At 38.0% G+C, this 23,051-nt stretch overlaps 2 protein-coding genes across 9 annotated transcripts in view; both read left to right on the top strand.

Moving 5' to 3' along the window:
• Positions 1–17,128, top strand: part of ATR (ATR serine/threonine kinase) — a 158,750-nt gene extending 141,622 nt beyond the window's left edge. For all 4 annotated transcript variants that reach the window (XM_053598573.1, XM_053598574.1, XM_053598575.1 and 1 more), the window contains 7 exons: positions 1,433–1,576; positions 4,947–5,097; positions 8,506–8,662; positions 8,778–8,931; positions 10,507–10,658; positions 14,255–14,360; positions 16,845–17,128. In XM_053598573.1, coding sequence (XP_053454548.1) covers positions 1,433–1,576; positions 4,947–5,097; positions 8,506–8,662; positions 8,778–8,931; positions 10,507–10,658; positions 14,255–14,360; positions 16,845–17,018 — 1,038 coding nt within the window. In that variant the 3' untranslated portion in view covers positions 17,019–17,128. The remainder of the gene's footprint in view (positions 1–1,432; positions 1,577–4,946; positions 5,098–8,505; positions 8,663–8,777; positions 8,932–10,506; positions 10,659–14,254; positions 14,361–16,844) is intronic.
• A 1,917-nt stretch (positions 17,129–19,045) lies between these two features.
• Positions 19,046–23,051, top strand: part of XRN1 (5'-3' exoribonuclease 1) — a 168,765-nt gene continuing 164,759 nt past the window's right edge. For 4 of the 5 annotated variants that reach the window (XM_053598580.1, XM_053598579.1, XM_053598578.1 and 1 more), the window contains exon 1: positions 19,087–19,239. In XM_053598580.1, coding sequence (XP_053454555.1) covers positions 19,165–19,239 — 75 coding nt within the window. In that variant the 5' untranslated portion in view covers positions 19,087–19,164. Of the gene's footprint in view, positions 19,240–23,051 lie in introns of all 5 variants that reach the window. The other variant, XM_053598577.1, reaches the window with a different exon arrangement.

The raw sequence follows: 23,051 nt of genomic DNA, 5'->3' as shown, positions 1-23,051 counted from the left end.
ATAAAAAATTCAGAGATTAATATTCAGTCTAATATTTTGATTTGTTAATCCTTATTTTTTTACAATTTTATTTTTCTATGTTCTTTATCCTAAAAATGAAGAAAAGAAAGAACATAATACAAGTTTTATTTATTTGGGGGAAAAATTGAAAACAGTAAGAGCTTGATTTTTTTTTTTTCCTGAGACAGGGTCTCACTGTGATGGCTTGACATGAGTCCAGTGGCATCATCATAGCTCACTGCAACTTCAAACTCCTGGGCTCAAGGGATTCTCCTGCCTCAAGCCTCCCAATAGCTAAGACTGCAGATGCACACCATCATGTCTAGATAATTATTCTATTTTTTTGTAGAGACAGGGTCTTCCTGTGTTGCTGAGGCTGATCTTGAACCCCAAGGCTCAAGCAGTCCTCCCACCTCAGCCTCCCAAAGTGCTAGGATTACAGGCATGAGCCACCACACCTGGCCCAAATTTTTAAAAGTATTTTATGTGACTATAAATATGTGACTGTTTCAAAGAAATAGTACTAGAGCACTTCTTCTAGGTAACATTTGGGAAATTTTATTCCATTATTTCTATAATTCAAGATATTTGTTAACTACTTTCAGAGCCAGTTACCAAACCACTTAATGAAGTTATTTTTGTTACTTACAGTCAAGCTTTTGTAATTTATGCCATATTATTTATCTTATTTACTTACTTGATTATGTAGACTTGATTTTGGAGGCATTTCTTTTTTCAAAAATCAAATTACTTCAGTTGATAAACATTCCATTAGAAATTGGAAAACAGAGTCTCAAACTCTGAAGAAAGATCTTTAAAAAATCTTTTTTTTTTTTTTTTTTTTTTTGTAGAGACAGAGTCTCACTTTATGGCCCTCGGTAGGGTGCCGTGGCCTCACACAGCTCACAGCAACCTGCAGCTCCTAGTAGCTTAGGCGATTCTCTTGCCTCAGCCTCCCCAGTAGCTGGGACTACAGTGCCTGCCATAATGCCCGGCTATTTTTTTGGTTGCAGTTTGGCCGGGGCCGGGTTTGAACCCACCACCCTCAGTATATGGGGCCGGCGCCCTACCGACTGAGCCACTGGCGCCACCCATTTCAAAAATCTTTTAAGTGTTGTGACTACTTTGAGGGAGACTGCCTAAACTTAAATGCCTAAGTACTCGCATTGCTGATGAAATAATCTTTTTATTTCATAACTGTTCCTAATGGGTGAAAATGTGTCTTTGTTAATAGACACACATTCTTTGTGAAGATCATTTTTAAGTAAAAGAAATTGTTAAAATACAAATTTACTACATAACTATTATATAATGTTATATAATACATCATTATATTCTCTTTTTATTTTGTTAATAACTCAATGTTTATAATATATAGACACTGAAACAAAGAATTTTGGCCTTAACTTATGTATAACTCATCATCTTTTAGGTAGAAATTCTTGCTTCTCTTCAGAAACCAAAGAAGATCTCTTTAAAAGGGTCAGATGGAAAGTTCTACATCATGATGTGTAAGCCAAAAGATGACCTGAGAAAGGATTGCAGACTAATGGAATTCAATTCCTTGATTAATAAGGTTTGGACAAAATTTGGTTTTATTTTAGAATTAATGTAACTACTATCAGTGTGATATGGGGATTTCAGTATGCAAATAGATCACTTTTTAAAATTAGATCTTAAATTTATTTTTTTAATTTAAGATTACAATAAGGGTACATATGATTAAGTTATATTGTTTACATTTGTTAGGTAAAGTCTAAGTTGTAGCTGAGCCCTTCACCCAGGCAGTGTGCCATATACCCCTTCCTTGTACCCGTTAGGTGAGAGCTTACCGAACTCTTTTTTCTCTGCCCTGTTTTATTTTGTGTTTTTGAGGAGCATTGAATTCAATTGGCATTGTATGGCTCGGTGCTTGTGCTCAGTGGTTAGGGCGCCAGCCACATACACTGGGGCTGGCAGGTTCAAACCCAGCCTGGGCCTCCTAAACAACAATGACAACTGCAATAAAAATATAGCCGGGCGTTGTGGCAGGTGCCTGTAGTCCCAGCTACTTGGGAGGCTGAGGCAAGAGAATCGCGTAAGCCTAAGAGTTTGAGGTTGCTGTGAGCTGTGACGCCACAGCACTCTACCAAGGGTGACATAGTGAGACTCTGTCTCAAAAAAAACAAATACAAAAAACAAATTGGCATTATATTTTCAAGGTTCATTTATTTTTATAGAACGTGTCAGAATTTCTACACGTTTAAAGCTAAATAATAGTCCATTGTACATCTATGCCACATTTTGTTTATCCATTTCTCCATTGATGGACACACAGGCTCTTTCTACCTTTTGGCTATTGTGAATAATATTGCTGTGAACACAAGTGTACAAATATCTGTTCAAGTTCCTACTTTGTCTTTGAGGTATAAACTCAGAAGTAAAATTACTCATTTTAATTTAAAAAAAATAGATTACTTTTATTATAATGAGAGAAATGTATAACATGTTAGTGATGGAAACATTTCCTATATAATGGTTAAGTTACTTATAATATACTTTTTCTATCAAATTTATTTATATTTTATGTTTTAATGCTAGGAAAAAACGTTAGGTTCTGTTTTTATCAATTTGTTATTAAAAGGTAATCAGCATTTTTTTAGTTTGTTGCTAAGTATCAATACTTGGTCTCCAGCTCAAAATTGTTGTGCTAAATCTCATTAAAAGTTTATTGTTAGATATTTTGAGTTATCATAGTTATCATAGATAGGCATTTAGAAATATATAGTATACAGCTGGGCGTTGTGGCAGATGCCTATAGTCCCAGCTACTTGGGAGGTTTAGGCAAGAGAATTGCCAAGAGTTTGAGGTTGCTGTGAGCTGTGACACTGTGAAACTCTACGGAGGACAACATAATGAGACTCTGTCTCCAAAAAAAAAAAAATACATAGTATAATACTTTTTTTCCATTGGTTATTTTTCTACTGAGGACAACATAATGAGACTCCATTTCAAAAAAATAATAATACATAGTATAATACTTTTTTTTCCATTGGTCTTTTTTTTTGGAAACAGTATTTCACTCTGTAGCCTATGCTGGCATGTAGTGACATCATCATAGCTCACTGCAACCTCAAAACTCCTGGGCTCTAGGAGTAGCTAGGACTACAGGCATGTATCGCCATGCTCAGCTAAGTTTTATGTTTTTTTGTAGAGATGGGGTCTCACTACGGTGCCCAGGCTGGTCTTGAACTCTTGGGCTTGGGCAATTGTTCCACCTCAGCCTCCTAAAGTGCTAGGATTATAGTCATGAGCCATTGCATCTGGCCTTCTGTTGGTAAAAATAAAATCATACTATGGAAAGATGAAACTTTATTATTTGGTACAAGTATTTTATCCTTTCTTTCCAACCCTCCCCTCATTTCAGAGTTACAGGCCTTTCCCACAGAAAAGATATAGCAGCAAGTGAGTTTTGTTTTGTTTTTTTAAGGAACAATTGTACTTAGTAGTTTAAAAAAAAAAGCATTCAAAACCTATTCAAAGGCAATAAAAAGAGAAAGATTATCTTTTATTTTTCATTTAAAATATTGTTTGGTAAATTGGTACCTTTAATTCACTAACTATTAAACCATTAGTGTGTTCTGCCCAAAGTTCTTTGAATATTTTTCTGGCTCAAGTATCAAATGCCCTGGTTTTACTTTATAACTTTACCTTAATCAACTTTGTTACTTTGATTGAGGTATTTTATTACTCTTTCCCCCTTACTAACATGGTCAAATTAAAAAGCCTGATTGTTAAAAAATATAAGTCTTATCATGTTGGTTTTGGAGGCCACACCCTGATTTGTACATGAGATTCTAATGTCAGATGATTTCCATAGCATTTATGGAACCTGTTTATTCCTAAAGTTTAGAATGTGTTTTTCATCAATTAAGCACTTTGAGTTGAGCCGGTTTCAATAGATGTGTGCTTAGTTTGCTCTCTTCATATAGTTCCAGAATGAAAAATAGTTTTTCTTTACCTGACATACAGGATTAATCAGATGAGACCTGTAAAACTTTATTCTGCTAAGGAATAGTTTTCTAAATGAGGCTATAATAATTAAACTACAAGAATAAGGAATACATTTTGGTTCTTGTGAGATAATCAAAGTTAAAAAGCAGTATCTATGTCTAAGGATGTAATGTTCCAGTAACCTCTACAAAGCCATAGAAAATAAAACAATCATTTTGTCGTTGTTAAATATTAAAATTATAATATTTGACAAGTAGGTGGAGCCTGTGGCTCAGTGGGTAGGGTGCTGGCTCCATATACCGAGGGTGGTGGGTTCGAACCCGAACTGCAACAAATAGTAGCTGTGGTGGGTGCCTGTAGTCCCAGCTACTCAGGAGGCTGAGGCAAGAGAATCACCTAAACCCAGGAGTTGGAGGCTGCTGTGAGCTGTGACATCACAGTACTCTACTGAGGGCGATAAAGTTGAGACTCTGTCTCTAAAAAAAAAGACAATAATATTCTTGTCGCATTAATAGTGAATAAAAATTTAATTCACATTAATAATGAATTTTCAAAATGGACTTACCCACGGCATTTTTAATGATTTGAAAATAATTTAGAAATACTGCCCCACTAGTTTTCTATTTTTTTTTATTCAGGGGAATTTTTCGTCCAACCTTTTTTTTCTTTTTCTCTGCTATACATTGGAAGAATAAGACTTGTCTTAAGCTTCACATTAAATATACAAACAATAATGAAAGCTGGTTAGCAAAAAAAGGGTCCTTGTATACTTTTCGTGGTATCTAGCACCACAAATAAGCAAAAAATCCTTAGAGATTCTAAACCACATGTAAGCCCTCATTGATTTTCTTTTTGCTATGAAATGCAAGAAAATGAGATCTTTAGGTATCTTTGTTATAATGTTTTGAGATTTTATATTCTGTTTTCAAATTTATATGTATTTTCTTTAATAGTGCTTAAGAAAAGATGCTGAATCTCGTAGAAGAGAACTTCATATCCGAACATACGCAGTTATTCCACTAAATGATGAATGTGGGATTATTGAATGGGTGAACAACACTGCTGGTTTGAGACCTATTCTGACCAAACTGTATAAGGAAAGGGGTACTAAAATGCTTATGATATAATTATATAATTTGGGTATAATAGCTACTAACATATATAATATGGGTATAATCATTAATAAACACAACAGTGTACCTTTTTTGGATATAAGGTATAGTGAAATTTCTAGATTTTATATACAGAAGTGTTTTAAGTGTTATCCTTCCTTTCTTCCTCCTTGTGTTTTGATTTCTTCTCAGTCTTTATTCCAAAAGGTTTTTGAGGTGGCTTACCAAAAAAAAAAAAAACAGGAAAATTTGTATTTCACAGATATTGGTTAACAATTCTGAAACTACTTTATGTTTATACAATATGAGTCTAGCAAGTAAGTATGTATATTGTGTATAATGAGAGCTAGTTTTCTCACTGTCAGAGAAAGAAAACGTGAGAGAGAATACTACAGTGAAACCTGAATTGTTAGATTGGAGTAAGAAGCTTCCAGTATCCAAAACTGGGATAATTTGAGCAGTAAAGTAAATGATAGAAATTGATTATAACCCATGGAATAAAATAAATAAGCATGCTTCTACACTGATATAAATAAATATTTGGGTAAATAAATACGGAAGTAGAATAGTTCTTCCTTAAAGTAGAATTGCAGTGAGTAAATGTAGAAAGGCTGATGGAAATAAAAAATCACCAATTAGCAAACATTGCAGTAATACTAATAATTGTTATAGTGAATTATTATCAATAAATGCTAAAATGAGTAGCCAAAAGTATGACAAACAGGGTGTTTGCAGAGTATGTTTTATGGACAGTGCCAGTGAAGTTAGCTTGTCCAAATTCACAAGGCTAATATATTGCAAAACTGAAACTCAAGCACACTTGAGTCAGACTTCAAGTAACTTGCTGTTGACTATGAGTATGAAATATTGCCTAAGTTTTAGTTTTGCTTTTAGATTAAAAAAAAATAGTTTGATAAGGCCAGGCACGGTGGCTTATGCCTGTAATCTGAGTACTCTGGGATGCTGAGACAGGTGGATTGCCTGAGCTCGAAGGTTGGAGACCAGCCTGAGCCAGAGCAAGACCTTGTCTCTAAATTTCATAATGAAATTCTGTCTCAAAAACCACAACCAGACGTTGTGGTGGCCTGTAGTCCCAGCTACTCAGGAGGCTTAGGCAAGAAAATCACTTAAGCCCAAGAGTTTGAGGTTGCTGTGAGCTTGATGCCACGGCACTCTACCAAGAACAACAAAGGGAGACTGTGTCTCAAAAAAAAAATAGTATAATAATTTTGCCAATGTAAATAATACACATATATAGGCTCAGCACCTATAGCTCAATAGTTAAGGCACCAGCCACATACGTCAGGGCTGGCAGCTTCAAACCTGGCCCAGGCCTGGTAAACAACAATGACAACTACAACAAAAAAAATAGTGAGGGCTCAGCGCCCAAAGCACATTGGTTATGGTGCCAGCCACATACACTGAAGTTGGCAGGTACAAACTCAGCCTGGGCCAGCTAACCAACAATGACAACCGCAACAAAAAATAGCCAGGGCGTCGTGGTGAGCACCTGTAGTCCCAGCTGCTTGGGTGACTGAGGCAAGAGAATCACTTAAGCCCAAGAATTTGAGGTTGCTGTGAGCTGTGATGCCACAGCACTTGACCCAAGGGTGACATAATGAAATTCTGTCTCCAAAAAAAAAGTGAAACTCCATGTCAAAAAAATAGTGAAACATATTGAGACTCTGTGTCAAAAAAATATATATTTCTTGTTATGAACATAGTTGAACACTGTAATGTTTAATGGTAAAAACCTCAAATAATAGGTCATAGGTTCAGCGCCTGTAGCTCCTCGGCTAGGGCGCTAGGCACATACACCAGAGCCAGCGGGTTCGAATTCATCCCGGGCCTGCCAAACAACAATGCCAATTGCAACCAAAAAAGTAGCCAGGAGTTATGGCGGGCGCCTGTAGTCCCAGCTACATGGCAGGCTGAGGCAAGAGAATCCCTTAAGTTCAAGAGTTGGAGGTTGCGGGCAGCGCCTGTGGCTCAGTGAGTAAGGAACCGGCCCCATATTCTGAAGGTGGCGGGTTCAAACCCAGCCCCAGCCAAACTGCAACCAAAAAATAGCAGGGCGTTGTGGCGGGCGCCTGTAGTCCCAGCTACTCCGGAGGCTGAGGCAAGAGAATCGCTTCAGCCCAGGAGTTGGAGGTTCCTGTGAGCCGTGTGACGCCATGGCACTCTACCCGAGGGCGGTACAGTGAGACTCTGTCTCTACAAAAAAAAAAAAAAAAAAGAGTTGGAGGTTGCTATGAGCTGTGATTACAGTTGCCACTCTACCAGGGCAACAGCTTGAGACTCTGTCTCAAAAAAATAAAATAAAATAAAATAAAAAGCTTCTTCATAAAACTTCTTTTGCTTCTTCTTATTTGTGTTCTACAGGATTAGTTTAAGAATCAGTTATACATGAATTTTATAGGGTAACCCTTACAGAAAGTAATTTATTTCAGAACATCAATGTGGGTTTCTGAGTAATGGTTCAGTTTGTATAACTACATCTTAATTAATAGAGAGTTGTATAACTACATCTTAATTAATAGAGAGATCACTATATATATATATATTTGTTTTTGAGATAGTATCTCACTCTGTTGCCTGGGCCCCACGTGCAGTGGCATTGTCATAGCTCAGTGCAGCCTTGAACTCCTGAGTTCAAGCAGTCCTCCTGCCTCAGCTTCTTAAGTAGCTGTGATTACAGTTGCACACCATGATACTCAGCTAATTTTTCTAAATTTTGTAGAGATAGGGTCTCTCTGTTAGCCAGGTTGGTTTGTAACTCTGAGCCTCAAGCAATCCTCCCACCTTAGTCTCCCAAAATGCAGGATTACAGGCATGAGCCACTATACCTGGCTATCACTAAAACTTTAGTGAGGGTGGCAGCATTGTCACAATTCCAATTTTCTGATTCCACAGCATTGGGTTTAGTTTACATTAATTTTTATCAGTAAGCAGCTTCAGTTTGGATAAGTATAGTGGTCCCTTGGTATAAGTAGGGGGGTTGGTTCCAGAACTCCATGTACACCAAAATCCAAGCATACCAAGTTCTACAGTTGTTCCTGCTAAACCTATGTTTATGAAAAGTGGGCCCTATGTTAGTAGAAGTTTTGCATCCTGCTCTTTCCATCTACATTTGGTTGAAAAAAATCCACATGTAAGTGGACCAACATAGTTCAAATTTATGTTGGTCAACGGTCAGATGTATTTAGGGAAGATAATATATTTTGTTATTTTATTATACTATCAGATAGTAAGTTTATGTATGCACGATTGAAAATTTATTTTTGTTTTTGAATAACAATTTTGTTAAAAGTAGATGCTTCCTGTCCTGTTTCAACAAAAGAAGTTTGCTGTTTTTTCTTATTTGGCTTCTGTGATTAATGAAAATCACTGTGCCTTGCAGGAGTTTATATGACAGGAAAGGAACTTCGCCAGTGTATGCTACCAAAGGCAGCAGCTTTGTCTGAAAAACTCAAAATATTCCGAGAATTTCTCCTTCCCAGGCATCCTCCTGTTTTTCATGAGTGGTTTCTGAGAACATTCCCTGATCCTACATCATGGTAATTTATGAAGTATATAATACATTATTATGGTTAAATGTTTATTTTTAATATTTTAGATTTATGTTGCTTCATATGGCATAAAGATATTTGATAGACATTTTGTTTTCTTTAGGTACAGTAGCAGATCCGCGTACTGCCGTTCCACTGCAGTAATGTCAATGGTTGGTTATATCTTGGGGCTTGGAGACCGTCATGGTGAAAACATTCTCTTTGATTCTTTGACTGGTGAATGTGTACATGTGGATTTCAACTGTCTTTTCAATAAGGTATGTGCTGTGATTTACTTTAGTTTATTGTATGTTTTCTCCCAATTTCCTTTCCTCAATACCTGTTCTTCCACGGTATAACTATTGGTAGCAGTTATGCTCACAGTTAATCATAACTGAGAGTTCATTGACCAGTTTTCATGAGAAGATTACATAGTAAAGCAACTTAGGAACTTAGGGGAGAACGAAGAAGGGTGATATAGTGAAGCTACCATTAAAATGGAAGTCTAAATGCATTGATTCTGACTCAGTTCTGAGAAAATGGACAAATCTGTTCATCTTACTGCAATTCAGTTTTAAAGAGGCCAAATATTTTAATACGACAGTTGCCAAATCTGGCAGCATATCAGAATTATTCAAGACTTTTTTTGTTAAATACAGATACCTGGAAACATCCCAAGAGATTCAGATTCTAAATTAAAGCAGTTGGACTCAACTTTAAGGCCTTCTACAACTTTGCAGTGTTATTATCCTGGAAGGCACTATTTTCTTCATCCACATCTTCTATGAGTTGCCTTGTGCTATCATAGGAAAGCAAGATAGGTCACAGACCCAGTTATGAACTCATTGGAGATAAACCACTGATATAGGTTCAATCATATAGGAGAGGAATTTGAGATAACTGGAGGAATGAAAGATCCCTAGGAAAGACCTGTTCGAGAAAGGCAGAAAATGAACAACTGGACTTCATTTTATGACATGTTTCATTTCCTGTCTGAGAGATGTGAGCATCTAACAGTTGGCTGTTTCTTTTCAAAATCTTCCTGTTTTAAAATTAAGGTCTTAAAGAAAAGACAAATATGAGAACGTTTGTATTTTATATTGTTTAAGAAAGACATTAAGAAAGTTAATATGGGGCGGCGCCTGTGGCTCAGTCGGTAGGGCGCCTGCCCCATATACCGAGGGTGGCGGGTTCAAACCCGGCCCCGGCCAAACTGCAACCAAAAAATAGCCGGGCGTTGTGGCGGGCGCCTGTAGTCCCAGCTACTCGGGAGGCTGAGGCAAGAGAATCGCTTAAGCCCAGGAGTTGAAGGTTGCTGTGAGCTGTGTGAGGCCACAGCACTCTACATAGGGCCATAAAGTGAGACTCTGTCTCTACAAAAAAAAAAAAAAAAAAAGAAAGAAAGAAAGAAAAATGTCTGTTCGTGTCCTTTTGGGCGGCACCTGTGGCTCAAGGAGTAGGGCGCCGGTCCCATATGCCGGAGGTGGCGGGTTCAAACCTAGCCCTGGCCAAAAACAAAAGAAAGAAAGAAAGTTAATATGAGTTAATATTGAATGCATAACATTTCTTTATGATTTTATTAACTATACAAAATTTGGTGAAAGGCGAGTCCATCTATCTTCTAGATCTTATCCAAAATCAAGTTGTAGTTTCAGCTCCCTTGAAAGCAAAGGCAGAGTTCTATGGCTATATCATGATATAAACCTCTAATGTAGGTATAAACATAAATGTCTGACATACTTTAAACATAAGTATTTTTGCTCTTTGCTAAAAGAATCTAGACATGAATTTCTAAACTCTTTGAGTAAAATTTTAACATCATTACATTTATAATAAAATGCATTATTTTTAAGGGAGAAACCTTTGAAGTTCCAGAAATTGTACCATTTCGCTTAACTCACAATATGGTTAATGGAATGGGTCCTATGGGAACAGAGGGTCTTTTTCGAAGAGCATGCGAAGTTACATTGAGGCTGATGAGAGATCAGAGCGAGCCTTTAATGAGGTAATCATCTATACTCTGTAAATAACTTTACCAGTGACTTTGATTGTAATTATTGGTTCCTAAATATGTTTTCTTTATATTGAAACCACTTTGGTCTGGCTAAAGTAGATTTTTTTTTAATAATAGCTCCATGAAGATATACATACCATAAATTTATCCCTTTAAAAGTATATACATTAGTGGTTTTAGTGCATCCACAGGGATTGTGCAAACATTAACATTATCTAATTTTAAAAAATTTTCATCACTCTAAAAAAGAAGTTCGATGGGGGTTAACAGTTACTCCTGATCCATTCCTCCTCTCTGCCTCCCTACCCCCAGCCATTTCCTTTCAACAACTACTCTACTTTCTGTCCCTATAGATTTGCCTATTCCAGACATTTCATATAAATGCAGTCATGTGAAATGTGGCTTTTTGTGGCTTTCTTCTTTCACTTAGCATAGTGTTTTCAAGGTTCATCATGTATCAGTACTTCATTATTTTTTATTGCCAAATAGTATTTTATTGTATAGAATAACATTTAATAGATATATTGTATAGAATAACAGTTAATAGACATTTGGATTGTTTCACCTTTGTTGTGATTACTGTGGTTATGAACATTGTGCACAAGGTTTATGTGGATATATGTTTTCAGTTCTCTGTGAATACCAAGGAATGTAATTGCTGGGTCATATATAAACTCTAAGCTTAACATTTTGAGGAACTTTCACATTATCTTCCAAAGCATTTGTAATACTTTATGATCCCACTGGTATATGTGGATTTTACAACACTTATTATCTGAAATTTTTGTTTTATCATACTAGTGGGTATGAAGTAATATCTCATTGTGGTTTTAATATGCATTTTCCTGTTGACCAAAAATGTTGAACATCTTTTCATGTGTATCTTTTTTGGACCAGTGTTTGTTGAAAGTCTTTGCCCTTTTTCTCCCCATTTGCCCTCTCCAAGACAGAGTCTTGTGCTGTTGCCCAGGCTGAAGTGCAGTACTGCGATCATAGTTCCCTGTAACCTCAAACTTGTGGGCTCCTTCAATCTTTCCACCTCAGCTTCCGAACTAGCTAGGACTACAGGCTTGAGTTACCTACCATGTCTGTGTTTGCCCATTTCAAAATTGGGTTGTCTTCTCCCTCTTGAATCATATATTGCTTCTTGGCCTTTTGGCTAAGATCAAGTGTATTCTTGAATTATAAGAGTTCTTTACACATTCTAGGTACAACCTGAGATATATGATTTGCAAATATTTTCTTCCATCTTTGGGTTGTCTTTTCACTTTCTTTGATCATGGCCTTTAAAGCATACAAGTTTTTAATTTTGATGAAATCCAATTTATCTGTTTTTATTTATTTATTTTTTTCTGGTTATTTTTGGTTAACAAACTATTGCCTAATCCAAAATCAAGATTTACAAAGGGCCAGGCACAATGAATAACCCCTGTAATCCCAGCACTGTGGGAGACCAAGGTGGGTGGATCACCTGAGCTTACCAGTTCAAGACCAGCTAGAGCTAGCAAGACCCCATCTCTAAAAATAGCCAGGCGTTGTGGTGGGCACCTGTAGTCCCGGCCCAAGAGTTAGAGGTTGCTGTGAACTATGATTCCAGGGCACTCTACCGAGAGCGACAAAATGAGACTCTGTCTCAAAAAAAAAAAAAGAAGAAGAAGAAGATTTACACCTATGTTTTCTTCTAACATTTTATAATTTTAGCTCTTCTATTTAGATCTTTAATCTTTTTCAGTTATTTTGTGTATATAGTGTGAAGTAGGGCTTAATATTCATTCTTTTGCATATGCATACCCATTTGTCCAGTACCATTTATTGAAAAGAATCAGGTTTTCACTTTGAAATACAATGTTAACTGTGGAAGCAGATTTTTTTAAAAGCCCCTTAATACCTTTTGTATTAAAAAGTTGTCTACCAAAAATAGATAAATAAATGAAAGTCATCTACCAGATGTTATGGTAGAATACACTGATTAGTTAGACATAATTAAATGCAAATTCTCTGAAAAAGGAAGCATATCATCATGTGAGATACTTACCAGGAATCCCTGTGCATTTTTCCCCTACTTATCCTGGCATTTTTGTTGAAAATGGTCAATTGATTTTCAAGAGTTCTATTCCATTGACCTGTAATGTCTAACTTTATGCCAACATGAGGGCAATGTCAGGAAATAATTTCTGGAGGAAGTAGTTGAGACCTTAAACATAAAAATGTTGACCATGCAAGGGGAAGAGAATGTTCTGAGTGATAGAAATATAAAGGCAAGTGAAGGTATGGCCTGCCTGAAAAATGCAGTACTATAATGGGAATACTTCAAGGAAATGGTGCTAGGAGATGATGCTGGACAGGTGACCAGGGGCTAGATTCAGAAGGGCCCACATGAGGCCTATTTTCATGGTTAAACTTTGCCCTGAATGAAATCAGAAGTTATTCAAGATCAGGCATGGTGGCTCATGCCTGTAATCCTAGCACTCTGGGAGGCTGAGGCGGGTGGATTGCTGGAGCTTCAAAAGTTCTAGACCAGCCTGAGCAACAGCAAGACATGGTCTCTAGAAATAGCCAGGTATTGTGGCAGGTGCCTGTAGTCCCAGCTACTTGGGAAGCTGAGGCAAGGGGATTGCCTGAGCCCAAGAGTAAGATTACTTTAGCCCAAGAGTAAGGTTACTCTCCACAGGGCAACAACAGTAAGACTTTCTAAAAAAAAAAAAAAAAAGAAAGAAAGAAAGAAGCAAAGAAAAGTGATCCAAGCATTTCAAGAAGAAAATTTTTTAAAAAGCAGAAAAGGGAATGAGAATCTGATTTGCACCGTAGGAAAATTAAGGTTCTAGTTTGGTCATTAGTTCTACTAATGACCAGAAAACCAGTTAGAAAACTACTGCAGTAACCCAGGAAAAGATGGTGGTAGTGGCATGTAGAGATGCATGCTGTAGTGGCAGGAGAGATGTAGATAAGTAGCAAGATTCTAAAGAGATTTAGGAGATAGAATTAGATATTAGAGAAAGAGGATGCAAGGATAATTACTAGATTCTTACCTTGTTACAAATGGGTGAATGATGTTGTTCTTTAGTGATGTGAGGAATATAGGAGAAATAATTGGGGAAAGATAATCAGTTTTATTTTGGAGATACTGAGTTTGAGGTACTTACAAGACATCCAAGTGGGTATTCCTAATAGATAGTTGGATTTAATGTTTAGAGCACAGGAAAAAGATAGGGTTTATGTGGTAGCTATAGGTATTATATGGTTATTGAAGACATAGCCAGGAGGATAAAATTCATTCATTTGATAAATAGTCATTTACCAATTCACAGTATATGTTTAGACAGGGCACACAGAGCTTATCTTACTCTACTCTCCAAAACACCTCTGACTTCTATTTTGCCTTTTCTCTCCCTATCTGTCCTTTGCCCTCCCTTCACATCAAAACAATGATTTTGTGTATCTTTTTGAAAAGGTGGTAATGTATATTGTAAGAGTGTTACCATTAGCTTCTCATTCTTCACTTGTTCTTAAGTATTGATGTTAGCTAGATTACTTTGTGCAGAGATAACATTGTACTACACATATTACTATACTTGTGTCAATTTTAGCGTCTTAAAGACGTTTCTACATGATCCTCTTGTGGAGTGGAGTAAACCAGTGAAAGGGCATTCCAAAGCACAACTGAATGAAACGGGGGAAGTTGTCAATGAAAAGGTTAGTATAAGGTGTGGCTTGATAAAAGGTGTGGCTCATAGTTCGCATGTCTATAAATGAGAACTGATTATAAATATTGTGACTATTGTTTACTCTGAAATCTAGTTCTCTAGCATGACAGTGCCATCAATTTTCTATATCATTATTAATATTAACATTATTAGTATTTGTATAATAAAACAGAGTTCAAGGCTTACTTGTTTAACCATAGGTGGTTCATAATTATGAGACATGAGATACAGTGGGAAAAACATAACCTCAAATTATATAAACTGACAGAGCAGCAGGTATGAGCTCTAATGTCATGATACCAGTGTGCCACAATCATATGTACATATACGTGTATTTTGTTTGTTTGAGACAGTGTATCACTCTGTCACCCTAAGTAGAGTGCCATGGTGTCATAGCTCACAACAACCTCAAACTCTTTCTTGGGCTTAAGCTATCCTCTTGCCTGAGCCTCCTGAGAAGCTGGAACTACAGGCATATGCCACAATGCCTGGCTAGTTTTTCTACTTTTTTAGTAGGGATGGGGTCTCGCTGTTACTCAGGCTGGTATCGAACTCTTAGGCTCAAGCAATCTACCTGCCTCAGCCTCCCAGAGTGCCAGGATTACTGGGGTGAGCCCACTACACCTGGCTCAAAATCATCTGGACTAGTGCAGCAATTCACGTCTTACTAAAATTAGTTGTAAAATTACTAAAATTTTACTAAAATTATTCTCAAAGCTTGCAGATAGTTAATATTATTATTTTTTTATTGAGATGAGTCTCACTTTGTCACTGTTGGTAGAGTGCCATGGCATCATAGCTCACAGCAACCTCAAACTCTTGGACTCCAGTGATTCTCTTGCCTCAGCCTCTCGAGTAACTGCGACTACAGGCGCCCACCACAAACCCAGCTATTTTGTTGTTGTTGTTGTTTGTTTAGCAGGCCTGGGCCAAGTTTGAACCCACTAGCATGTGGCCAGCACCCTAACCACTGAGCTACAGGCACTTTGCCAGAGATAGTTTTTTGTTTTGGGGTTTTTTTTTTTTTTTTTGAGACAGCATCTCATTATGTCACCCTCAGTAGAGTGCTGTGGCTTCACAGTTCACAGCAACCTCGAGCTCTTAGGCTTAAGTGATTCTTTTGCCTCAGCCTCCCATGTAGCTGGATCTACAGATGTCCGCCACAATGCCTGGCTAGTTTTTCTTTTGTTGTCGTTGTTATTGTTGTTTAGCAGGCCCTGGCGGGGTTCGAACCTGCCAGCCCAGTATAATGGCCGGTATCCTAACCACTGAGCTACGGGTGCCAAGCCCAGAGATAGTTTTTTTTAATAAGTTAGAATAAGTTGAAGATTATTTTTATAGTAATTCTCACTTTTGCATTCTGACATGCTTTCTTAAGAAAGAAATGTATGGCTGGGCTGGGTGGCTCACACCTATAATCCTAGCACTCTGGGAGGCCAAGGTGGTGGGATCCCTTGAGATGAGGAGTTTATGACCAGCCTGAGCAAGAGTTGAGACCCCATCTCTACTAACAATAGACATCTCTACTAACAATAGAAAAATTAGCTGGGCATCATGGAACATGCTACTCAGGAAGCTGAGGCAGGAGGATGGCTTGAATCCAGGAGTTTGGGGTTGCAGTAAGCTACATTGATGCCACTGCACTCTACTTGAGCAACACAGCAAGACTCTATCTTGAAAAAAAAGAAAGAAATTTGAACTAGGCTCAGTGCCTTATGCCTGAAATCCCAGTACTTTGTGAGGCCAAGGTTGGAGGATTGCTTGAGGCTAGGAGTTTGAGACTAACCTAGGCAACAAACAGTAAAGAATTTCTGTTCTCTACAGGAAATTTTTTTTTCTTTCTCTACAAGAAATTTTAAAAATTGGCCAGACATGGTGTCACATGCCTATAGTCACAGCTACTTGGGAAGCTAATATGGGAGGATTACTTGAGTCTAGGAGTAAAGGCTGCAGTGACCTGTGATTGTGCCTCTGCACGCCAGCCTTGGCAACAGAGTGAGACCTAAGTCCCCCCGACTTGAAAAAAAAGAATGAAAGGTGTAAAATTCTAAGCAGCTCACTTAGAACTCCTATTTCTATATATTAACATAATGTAAATATTAGAGCATTATTGTTAGGATACTTATTTAAATATTTAAGTCTTAAACACTTTCAAAGCAGATTTCTAAAATTATCTGTTTTCTTAGAATTGTAACATAGAAAGAATTCCCTGTTATTTTATGTAGCCCAGATATATGTCCAAGCAGTCAATGTAGAATCAACATTGTAAGCCTCAAAATTATTATTGCACGTTACTGTATTTCTTTCATGTCTTCCTTTTCTGTATTTGCTCTTACAAAAGGGGTATTGTCAGTAAAATGATGTTAAAATTTATTAAATATCAGAATATCAAGAAAGGTAGTTATTCCAAATTATCAACATCCGCATGCTATTAGATCCTTAGCCCTAATGATTTTCCGTTTCTTCTTTTTAGGCCAAGACCCATGTTCTTGACATTGAGCAGCGACTACAAGGTATAATCAAGACCCGAAATAGAGTGACAGGGTTACCGTTATCTATTGAAGGACATGTGCATTACCTCATACAAGAAGCTACTGATGAAAACTTACTATGCCAAATGTACCTTGGTTGGACTCCATATATGTGAAATGAAATTATTTCCAAGCATGTGTTAATAATCTAAAATTCATGCATTTAATATCAACCTGTGGTTGTATCTATTCACTTCTAAAGTATAAGTTTATGTTCCCTGAGCAACTGGTATTATTTCTCCTTGATTGTTAATTTTATTTAAAATAATGTATGTTCAGTTATTAAAAAATAAAATTCTTAAAAAAAAATAAATAAAATAAAATTCTTAATACATACTGTGGCTTCTAACTAGAGAAATTATGTTTGTTTCTTTGTTTGTTTTTATAGAGACAGACTCTCACTTTATCACCTTAGGTAGAGTGCCGTGGTGTCACACAGCTCACAGCAACCTCCAACTCCTCAGATTAAGCAATTCTCTTGCCTGAGCCTCCCGAGTAGCTGGGACTACAGGTGCCCACCACAATGCCCTGCTATTTTTTTGTTGCAATTTGCCTGGGTCCAGGTTTGAACCCACAACCCTCGGTATATGGGGCCAGCCACCCATTGAGCCACAGGCGAGGCCCGAACATCATATATTCTTAGGGTCAAACAATGTATTTGCAAGAAACAAACCAGTCTAGTTTCATTTTGTACTTTTTAAAATTTCCTTTATTATTAATTTTTTTTTCTTTTTTATCATAGCTCACAGCAATCTGAAACTCTTGGGTTCCAGAGCTCCTCTTGCCTCAGCCTCTCCAGTAACTGGGTCAGTCTACAGGTGCCAGATACAAAATCCATCTGGTTTTTCTATTTTTAGTACAAACGAGTCACTCTTGCTCAGACTGGTCTCCAATTGCATGAGCCACTGCACCTGGCCTTTGATTTCTTTCTATTTATTATTATATTATTTTTGAGACAGAGTCTCACTTTGTCACCCTTGGTAGAGTACTATGGCGTCATAGCTCACAGCAACCTCAAACTCTTGGGCTCAAGCGATTCTCTTGCCTCAGCCTCCCAAGTAGCTGGGACTACAATGCCAGGCTTTTTGTTTGTTTGTGTTTGTTTAGCAGGCCTGGCCTGGGTTGAAATCTACCAGCCTGGTTCATGTGGCCGGCACCCTAACCACTGTAGTACAGATGCCTAGCCCTTTGATTTCCTTTTAAAAGTACTAGGTTAGTTAATAATTCATGTGGGGCGGCACCTGTGGCTCAAAGGGATAGGGCGCCAGTCCCATATGCTGGAGGTGGTGGGTTCAAACCCAGCCTCGGCCAAAAACCACAAAAAAAAAAAAATTCATGTGAACAAAAAAATTACATCTAATAGATACTGTGGTTAAGGCACTGTACTAGAGTTCTGCCTGCCATGAACTGAGTGCATCTTAATAAATCTCTCTTGGGGGGATTTTTGAAACTGTTATAGGGAAAAAACGTATACTGAGAAGCATGAATGTGAAAACGAAAACGTTCTGTAATTTTCAAGACGTTGTTATAGGGTATATACACCAGAATGCAGAATCCAGGGTCATGGAAGGCAGCAATACTCAAAATTCCAAGACATTTTAAAATATTGAAATGTTTTTAAGTTTTTTACACATTTTCTTGCAAAAGATTTAAAAGAAAGGAACAATTTCAAAACAATGTAGTTATTACATTCAAATAAACGCAAAACTCTTAAACTTAAAGCAAAGATAATTTCACTTGTGGGGAATACCCCCACAAGGCATGAAAACAACATCATGACCTTGTAGGGCCTAATTATAACATTTGAGGGCATCGGAGCATGCAGAAGGGTATTTTTCCAAAACCAATTTGGAAAAGAACGTTTTTAAAAGAAACTTTTCTGTAGATATAAATTGCTAGACCTTTCCAAGTGTGTTTTAAAATGCTGAGATTACCAATTCCAGGAAAGAGAAGCAGCCAAGATAAAAATTAGTGTTCAGGACCCTTCCCATAGTCTAGCGCATTATCACTGCACTTCTAAACGCACTTAGCGTCAGCGTCGCGCGGCACCTTCACGCCCGGCCCTCCGCTGCCCTCGCCCACACAGCTCCGCCCCCCTGGACGCGGCCTCTGCAGCTGCCGCTCTAGGCCCGAGGCCCGCTCTATGGTCAGGCGGGCGGAGTGTTGTCATCCGCAGAGCGACGACCGGAGGCGGCGGCGTAGGCCCCGGCGGGGCGTTTGGTTTCGGTTTGTCTCTGAGTAGAATTGGTGTTGACGGTCGAAATGGGAGTCCCCAAGTTTTACCGATGGATCTCAGAGAGATATCCCTGCCTAAGCGAAGTGGTGAAAGAGCATCAGGTGGGTGAGCGAGGGGCAGCGGCCTTGCTCCGAAGGCCGAGAACCTGGGGCTCCGCGGCCCTCTCTGCACCCTGGGACTTGGGCTTTCCAGCCTCCTCTTTCTATGGGTCGTTGCCCAGGAGTGGCAAAGGGAAGGGGACAGGTTGTTTGAGGTCGCTCGAGGGGCTGAATGTTGGCAAAGACGCAGGTGGTGTTTCCCTGGACGGAGCCGCGGGGATGACGGCAGGTGTGACAGCTCTCCTGCTGCGGCAGGGCCTTCCGCGACTCCGAAATACGTCCTGGGGAGGAGCGCTTTGAGCGAGCTCTCCCCTTTCCTTGCCGGGGAGCAGATAGTTGCCTTTTTCGTATCGATGCTGCGAAGATGGAGCGTATCTCTTTGGAGTTCCCCTAACTCCAAAGCCACGGACCACTGCCGCCTCCGCGGTTGAATCGCTCTGTTTACTTTCCCTTATCTAGAACTGCACCCCACCCTATCCCCAGCGCCTGGACTTTTTGACGTGGCCACTGGCTCATATTTATGATGTCTTGTTACACATTCTCTGTTATCTCAAAGACAGTGCCGATACCCTATCGCCAAAACAAAGCACTTGGGGCGAGGGGGGCGCTTGGGGTGCGTATTTGGGGGGCGGGGGGGTATGAGAGAGAGAAACAGATGATTAGAACATATAATACTACTAATGATATTTAGCATATAATGATCCCAGGGCAACGTTTAGGTGTAGTTTCCCAAACGTAAGTTTATATATTGGAACTGTGGAAAGAAAAGAGAAAGTAGTCGTCTATTAGGTAAACTAGACTACTTTGGGTGATACTTTAGCTTTGGTCACATTTAATAGATCTCTTTGTGGTTTATGTTTTATGGGAGAAAAAAAATCAGTTCTGAAATTTGGCTGGTTGAATTAGTTGTGATGGGTAGCATTTTACTAATAGGGAAAATAATCCGGTGGACACCATCATGCTGTTAAGATATGGTTTAATCTTTTAAAAAAGTATAAGTATGAAGGTAGAGTTAAACTTCTGGAAAGGATTCTTTGTTGTTGAATTCCTGTTAGAGATAAGAAAAAGCTCACAAAAAATTCCAAAATGTACGCTTACCTTTAATTTATTTGAAACATAGGTAAATTTAGGGAGACTTTTTCCAGAGAAGAGAGTTAAAAAGGATTCCATGGGTTGCAGAAATGGAGACAGCTAACTTTGGCTTTTCCTCAGTCATCAGACATACGAGTGCCTGCCATACATCAGTCATTTTATCTCTAAACTTCAAAAATAATATGATTCTTATTCAGAATGTTAATAATATATAATTTGTTAAGTAGTATTTTTAGTCTGTACTTCTTGGCACAGAGTTTAGTTTGGTGAAAATATCTTGGATTCTCTCTATCCTGAGGAATTTTGTTACTGAAGAACAAAAATAATCTCGTGAAGGCAACTTTATAACATGGATACAAAGGTTAGGTTTTGTGAAAGCTTTACTATGGTTGGAAGCAAGGAGTAGGATTATTTTAAATTCTACTCTAAATAAACTTTAAAACTTGGCTCATCAAAGTGATATCTTTCAAAACTGTTTGATTAAAATGAAACAAAAAGGCTATTTATTAGCATCTTTCTCAAGCAGAACTTAAAGATGGTAATACCTTAAAAAGTCACAGTAGCAGTAGTTCAAAAGCTAATCCTGGAGAAAGGAATTGATTCCAGGAAACCAGAGTAGTTTTTTTTTAGACTCTCTGAATCCTCACATAAAAACAGAAAGAGAAACTAGATAGCAATTTAAAAAAAAAAGGAAGTCTTGCTTTGTGACCCAGGCTGGAAGGCAATGGCACAGTCATGGTTTACTGCACCCTCAAACTCTGGGGCTCAAGCAATCCTCCCACCTCAGCCTCTCAGATGAGACTACAGATGCATGACACAATACTTAACCAATTTTCTTTTATTTATTTATTTATTTATTTTTAAGAAATGGGGTTTCGCTATGTTGCTCAGGCTGGTTTCAGTACTCCTGGCCTCAAGTAATCCTCCCACCTCAGTTTCCCAAAGTGCTGAGAATACAGCCATGAGCCACTGCACTCTGCCCAGATAGCAAAATTTAAAATCCGTAGAACAATTATAACAATCCACATGGTATGGAAGCTACATAAACCCCAAAGTGTAACTGAAACAGACTACCTATGGCCTAGACCCAATCAGTATTGGCAGAATACAGGAAGAAGAAAACCCCAAGGAGGCAACATCTGATGGACCTGAGAACACAGAATTCCAAAATTGTCCCTGTAAGTATTCATGAAAAGATTATGCTGGCCAGTTAGATAGTAGTAGCTAGAATTGAGGGTTTTTATTCTCTCCACTACAGAGTGAGTGAAGGGTTTAAGAAAGACAGAGGGGCAAGAGTAGTCAACTTCCTGTGAACTCTCAAAACTTACTTGCAAAGGTGACATCCTATGACAGATCCCATCCTAAAGGGAAGCTGCTGGAAATAAAATAAAATGTTATCATGAAAGGGGCAATAGAGGCTTGCACTTTTAATCCTAGCACTCTTGGAGGCCAAGACGGGAGGAATCGCTTGAACCCAGGAGTTTGAGGTTGCTGTGAATTAGGCTAATGCCACAGCACCCTAGTGTAGGCAGCAGAGTAAGAATCTGTATAAAAAGGTGGGTGAGGCAATAGAGACAAGAAAAGAGAAGACATCAAAGTGAGGGAGAGTCAGAGTCGAGAAATCCTAGAAAACAAATCATCGGGCAAACCATTGTATTTTTTAACCCTGCCCAAAAAATAGTAGAAGAGGGGGCTTTGTAAAGTTAAACCTTTCCTGAACCCCTATTCATTCTAACAGTTCATGAAACGTAAATTCACATGAAAGTAAACAACAGAAAGGTACTGAGGTCAGATCACATACAAAGTTGTTATAGGGGGAAAGGAATAATATCCCTACAGACAATAAAAAATTAAAAATGAAAACATACACACAAAACAGACCAAGACTATAACTATCTCAGAATGAGCTAAAAGGCACTAAGAAAACTATATAAGACAGGAAGGAGTAGCATAAGTATGCAAACTCAAGAATGAGATAACAGATTCAGAAAAAAATTAGAAATACATGAAAAAAATATTTTTAAATGAAGCCTAAAATAGGAAGCAAAGCGAATGATATTCTGGGAGAGAGAGAAAAGAAATAGAAGAGGAAATTTTTAAAAAATGAAAAAGAACAGATTCAAGAGAAAGTAACAAATAGGAAAGATAGGCAAAGAAGAAAAAGAAAAAAACAATGTAACAGAAGAAATAATAAAACTATAAGATGTTCCTGAAATTGAAAAAAAAAATTGAAACTATGTATTAAAAGAACAATACATCATGTTCCTGACAATATTGATTCAGATGACCAATACCAAGACATACTGTTTTAGAGCTAATAACACTACTACTAGAGAAGGGAGTGGAAAACAATTCCAGAGACTTTTTTTTTTTTTTTCGAATAATTATCATTTTTACTCTAGCACCAACTCATCCTTTACATATTTTCAGGACTTGGAGCTGAGAATTTACAAGGATCAGATATAGCAAGTCCACCTTCTGGTGCAATATTCTGGGTTTGATTTAGGCTGCCTTATTTTATCTATCAGTAACAAACCCATTCACTTCCTTCTAGGAATCTGTCATCAGCTAATACCTTCTATTCTCAGGCTTTTTGGAGGGGAGTGGAGGGATATATGTGTATAAAATCCTTCATTATCCTAGGATTTGGGAAAAGGAAACAAGGTAAACACATGTCCATGATCTGTCTTCTTTACAAAACAAAGATGATACAACTAAGGTTA

Source organism: Nycticebus coucang, chromosome 8 (assembly GCF_027406575.1).
Source record: "Nycticebus coucang isolate mNycCou1 chromosome 8, mNycCou1.pri, whole genome shotgun sequence".
NCBI lineage: Eukaryota > Metazoa > Chordata > Mammalia > Primates > Lorisidae > Nycticebus > Nycticebus coucang.
The sequence above is the reverse complement of the archived record's forward strand: the minus strand, read 5'-3'. Positions and strand labels throughout refer to the sequence as shown.